General features: G+C 43.8%; 1 protein-coding gene across 1 annotated transcript in view; it reads right to left on the reverse strand.

The window, feature by feature from the left end:
* The window catches only part of LOC138214050 (neuropilin-1a-like), a 69,361-nt gene that overhangs the window by 20,001 nt on the left and 43,360 nt on the right, over positions 1–6,000 (reverse strand). Inside the window, exon 7 of the mRNA XM_069175403.1 lies at positions 5,857–6,000. This exon is cut by the window's right edge and continues 23 nt beyond it. Within this exon, the coding sequence (XP_069031504.1) occupies positions 5,857–6,000 (144 nt within the window). The remainder of the gene's footprint in view (positions 1–5,856) is intronic.

Raw genomic sequence — 6,000 nt, forward strand, 5'->3', positions numbered from 1 at the left:
CAGGTTTAAAAATTGTTGACGAATGAGCTGCATTTGTTTTTTTCCTTTTCTGAGAAAAGTTTGTGAAAAGTCGATGTGCAGCTGTCTGAGATTAAAAGAAGCGACTCTGGTCTCGTCTCGTCTTATTGTCCTGCGTCTGATCGAGTTAGAAACCGTCTCAGGACTCAGCTGGGACATCTTAAACATAGAAAGATATTCTAACTGGAAATGATCTAGTTTAGTTTTATGTAGAATCAGCCAGAAAGACAGTAGCTCAATTTATCTTGTTTAATTTTAAATAATCAAACGCAATCATCCTTTTTTCTTTTTTTGTGTGAAGTTTTTCTGATGTTATCGTTATCACACTTTTTTTTTCCCCCCTCAGTTTTGTGAAATTGTGATCTGAGAGCTAAAAACAGAAATAAAAAAGCGACTGGTTTAGATGGTCGAAGATTTATTTTTTATCTCCAGAAATAGGAGATTAATAAAGTGATCGTTATCATCAAAGAGAGCAGAAAGCCTCACGCTGGTCTTCGTACAAATTAAAATGCTGATCTCGTTCAGATTGGGTGAGTTCGAGTTGAGTCGATTCCTCTGAAACTAAACAGCTCGTTTGTTGAGTTTGTAAATGATCTTCGGTGTGTGTGGGATAATAGAGGGTGTGTCATCATGTCGCCGTGGAGACGCCGCGATGCTGCACATGGGAGGAGCCCCGAGAGGCCGCGGCTCCTCACCCCCGCCGGAGGAGCAGAAAATAGTCTCCACGTCGGTCTGCGTGGGCTCGCCGACGGACGAGGAGGCCGCCGGGAGAACGTTCGTGGGATTGTTCGCTCCGTTCTCACCGAAGTTATTCCCACGAGACGCTTCACTGCGCTCGCTGTGACGAAGACGCTGCGCCGAGGTTTCGTTAATGTGCTATTTAGAAGAGACAAAGTCCTCTTAAAAGAGCTCAACAGAGTTTTTAAGTTTGTTTCGTCTCAACTGGATTCATTAAAAAGATCTGGGGTTGCTCTCAGATCGGGTTTCACAGTCGATCTCCCGTTTCTCCAGCTGCTATCGAACATTTTACGCAGGAAGACGCGTGATTTAATTTCTGCATCGGAAATGACTTTTATTAGATCATAAAGAACGCGGCATCGAGCGAAGATGTTTCTCTGCTCGGAGGACGGCAGATTAAAACTGACATGAAAAATAAAATCCCATCAGGAAGTAACTCCTGGTTCGTGATGTCAGCGTCTCTCAGTTGAAGCTTTTCTTTCAATTTATGTCACAGTTCAATCAATATCTTTGGATTTTTAGGACGCTGGTGGAACAAATTAAATCTTTTCTAAAGGTGATTCACGCTTGTTTTTGATATTTTACAGGTGAAATGATTCGTTGACATGAAATCAACAAGGATTGTTTTCCTTTGAAATTCTTTTTTGGTATAATCACATCACTCAAGCAGAAAATCTTCCTATTTTACATGATGATCTCTTATAATTAAATGATATATTTAAGCTGTAAGAATTTGGCTCGTTTAGGTTTTTCCCTGCAGATATTTAATTGTGGAACTTTCACCAACGTTTAAACGAGCTGGATTTGATGGCGTCTCCACTTTAAACAGGAAAACGCTCGTCCTGCCGGCCGGTCGCAGCTCGACTCTCCCGACTCTCCCGACTCCCTCCATCAAACCACTGAAGGTAATTGCTCTTCCATCTTCTAATTACTCAACGCTTGGCAGTCGCCCGCCACAGAAAACGGTCCCGATTAGAGCTTTTTAATGAAGGGAAGGCGGCCGTAACTCAGGAGAAGTGTGGCTGGACGAGATTGAACAAAACAACACGGCTACTTCCTGCCAGAACAGGAAGCTGCTTCAGCCGTGATAGTGAGAAATAAAAAGAGCATCAATTACTGCGTTGTCCTCCGAGGTTTCAGCGTCGACCGGAGAGAGAGCAGAACGATCGGAGAAGCTCTCAGCTGTTCTCGGGATTCATGAGCAAAATTACACGCCTGACATCGTTGTTGTTTGTTTGTAGAATCACGTCGGCTTCATTCGATCGACATCTTGTTGTATTTCATTCATTCGACATCAGATTCTCTCTATTTTAGACAGTTTCTCGTAACGAGTGACAAATTCTTCCTTCAGCATGCTTTTAATAAAAGTTGCAAACCTGCAAAGTATTTTGTATTTCCAGTTAAAAGATGCAGAGTTTTAGTTTGTTCCTTTAAAGTCCTGCAGGAAACCGACACGACGTGTTTCCGTCATCACAACCACTGGATCCTTGAACAAACTGTTGACACCAATCAGTTGCTCATTTCTGGAAAACTTTTGCGGCGTCCAGCTTCCCATCCAAAATTAAACAAAGTACTAATTAAACCACCGTGTGTCTATAAAAAGAAAAGTTTCAAACAGTCTGCTGGTTGATTTTAAAGTCAGTTTGAAGCAACTCAAATCTCCAAATATCTCAAATTAAACAACACGTCGATGGAAATGGTTGGAAACGCTCCGGTTTATGTGGTTTTGGTGTTTTCTAGCTGGAAAGTCACATGTTAAAGTTTCTCTCTGGAACTTTGACACGATACAGTACGTGTCTGCTGAGCGTCTGAAACCGCCGTGTCCTTTAAATCTTATTACGGAGTTTCAGCACGACTTCTTGGCGCGAATGAAACAGAAGGAATTTTGTTCTGTCGTATTTTCCTTCAAAGCAGCCTCGAGGTTTTCAGACTCATCGGATCGACTTCGGGTTCGGGGATAATTTTCTTTGATGAATGACACGACGAGCTTCTCTTCACTTCTTTCATCACGACCACCGACGTGATGAAGCTGAACTCAGAACAGGTTACTCTGTTATGAAGTCTGATTTGTGTTGAGGTTTCTCTCCTCGGAGGATGTTTCCCGGGTTTGTCGTCCCTCCGGAGGTCTGTGACCCTTTTTAACGTCCTCTGGAGGATCTTTTGTCTTTGGGCCTAAATGTGTTCTCCAGATGCAGCTCCGCCGAGAGCTTCCTGGTGGCGTGAAAAGACATCCTGAAGACAAACGGCAGGGCGTCTATAAATACCTGAAGTCAGGAGGGGAAGGAAGCGTTTCCTGGGATTACATCACTCCTCGCAACAACAAGACCGTTTACTACGACCTGTCGAGATGCACCTCCCGCACATCTGGAGCCACATTCAGATTTCATTCAGTAATTTTACTCGTGTTTGTCTCACGTTTGTTTGTATTTTCAGGTTGAAAGTTACTTTTCAAGCTTTGCAAAGTTTCATTAAATTTCCTGCAGCACGAGTGAAACGATTTCTTCCTGAGCGTTACAGTTAATTCCTGTCAGCTGTCAATGCCTTATTGATCTATAGACGTGTGTGTGTGTGTGTGTGTGTGTGTGTGAGAGAGTGTGTGTGTGTGTGTGTGTGTTTTAATTGTAAACATCCAGCGTGTTGATGAAATGAGTCACTACGGTGTGAAATATGATTCCAGATTCATCCTAAAGTGAGATAATGAGCTCATCCGAAGTGCCACTGGGTTACATCACGCCGACAACATTATGAATAGTAAACCTGAAAATAGTATCAATAAAATATGAATGCCTTTTTACATGAATAATTGAGGTATTTGCTGTCGGAGGAGGCCGGCACGCAAGAATTACCCAAATCGTAATTTTCTTCTCAAGTTAAGATGAATCGAAAAGCCGCGAGGCAAACAGTCGGCCACGCACGCACTTCATCACATAAAATGGGAAAATTCTCCTCACAAATCCACCAGTCATAACTCAGGTGCCTCGTGGAGGAGGTGGGGGTGGGGGGAGGGGGCTTGGAGGGGAGGGATGGGAGGGAGGGGGAGCTACAGAGGCGGTTCGGAGGCCATAAATCACTGTGGCGGGGGGGTAGTCGGCTGTTTCTTCAGGAGGAACTGCCAAGAAAGCTCTATGTGAACAACACACACACACTCACACACACTCACACACACACACACACACACACACACACACACACACACATACACATACACACACTCACACACACACACACACACACACACACACACACACACACACACACACACTCACACACACACACACACACACACACACACACACACACACACACACACACACACACACACACACTCACACACACACACACACACACACACACACACACACACACACACTCAGTTCTGGATCTGGAAGCTTCTGGATTCAAAGCTCGAGGCGTGAACTCGTGACCGAGAGGTTGCCGATGGCAACCTGGTGACTGGCGAAGCGACTGTGGTGCGTCGTCGTCGTCGTCGTCGCCGCGGAAACGCCGGAGCTGCTCATACATCAGAAGATCTCTGCAGTTATTTCGTCACCAAATGCAACATCGGTTATTTCAAGAAACACCTCCGACGCGGTACAAACATAATGAAACAGGTGATGTTCTGAACGCTGCATGTTTTATGTATAAATACGAATATTAACGTCCATTAAAACACGTCCCGTCACATCCTGACGTCCCCGAGGAGCTCCGCCGTCAGCCAGCAGCTACAACAGCTCCCCAGACAGACAATAGAGAGCCACTCGGACTAATCTAGCACCGCGGCCCGTCTTCCTGCTGGAACCCCCACAGGAAGGAAGTGCTCTTATTGTGACGGGCATTGTGAGACTTCCTGTATGAGTTCCTGTCCTGGACAATGGGAGCGTCCTGGACTGTAGCCGCACCTTCGGACCGGCTCGATAAATCTGAGACGGGGGCGTGAAGCTCGTCCAGTTTTCCTTCGGTCCGATCCGCGATCGGAAAAACACGCTTGTTTACCTTTTTAACAAATCCTAATTATAAGTGAGCACATCTGAAGTTCTGTGTGACCCGTCCGGTCCGATGATTCAGAGCCAAGAGGAACTCAAATAAATCAGATTCTGGTTCCGGTCGTTTCAGTCAAATGTGACGGACCGCATTCTTCTTGCGAGGCGTTCAAGAACAATCAGGAAAAAACAAACTAATTTTTGTCTCACAGGTGCCAAAAACATTTTTGTGGACTCATCTGGAGTGAAGTTCGTCCTCATTTCGTTTTCTTATTAAAAGCTTTTTAAAAGTCATTCCTGCCTTTTCTAATTATTCCCTTTGTTCACCGACAAAACTAAATAAGTCTAACGGGAGTTCAGAAATAACTGCCTGTACTGTCCTAATTAACTTCAATAAAACATAATATATGTTTTACAAAACATTTGCTGTGATGTAATAAATTGTAAATAAAAAAACAAGAGAAATATGCACAGACATTAAAAGTATATGTGCACACGAGAGGGCATGAATTGTTAATCTCAATAATTTCATTTATCCGATATGGATTCTGATAAACTGAATAAAACACGTCTAGTTTAAAGTTCTTCTTATAAAACGTATAAATTGAACTAATAAAGATGTGAGATGATGAAGTCACCAGCAGAGTGTTTGGCTGTTACAACATTCAGCAGCTGCACAATGTCAGATTTCACAATGAAGATAAGAAATGTCAACTCTGCTGGAGAGGCAGGCTTCAATAAATTATTCAAGCTGGCCTCTTTTTTTTGTTTCTTTTTTTTTGTGTCCAGCGTCGTGCGGAGAAGTCGTACGAACGAGTGAACAATATTCAGACCAGATGTGAGCGGCGTCTCGGCGGTACCGTCGGGTTCAAACGGAGGAACACCAACACGGCTTCATTTTCAGATCAAAACTCAATGTGACATAATTTCAGCTCCTCCAAAGCAGCCTGGATATTTATATATTACTATATTTATTTAATAATCGATTTATATTTATACAGTCGGTGTTCTTTTGTGCTCAAAATCCAATTCTAAACATGTCATTGTGTATTTTAGATATATTTATTGTCATTTTTGTGCCTTTAAATTTGGCTTGGTTGCTGGAAGACGTCACACCGACCTGTATCCACTCCCTGATGGTGTCGTCCGACGGCGTCCAGCCGTTCTCCTGGTAGTTGAGCCGCGAGCGCTCAGGGGACCAGTTGGAGTTGTACTGGGAGGAGGCGCTGATCCGTTCGGAGGAAATTTCCCCCGATTCCATACC

This window comes from Embiotoca jacksoni, unplaced genomic scaffold, assembly GCF_022577435.1.
Source record: "Embiotoca jacksoni isolate LCO1_2020_lvr unplaced genomic scaffold, fEmbJac1.0.p SCAF_67, whole genome shotgun sequence".
NCBI classification, from domain to species: domain Eukaryota; kingdom Metazoa; phylum Chordata; class Actinopteri; family Embiotocidae; genus Embiotoca; species Embiotoca jacksoni.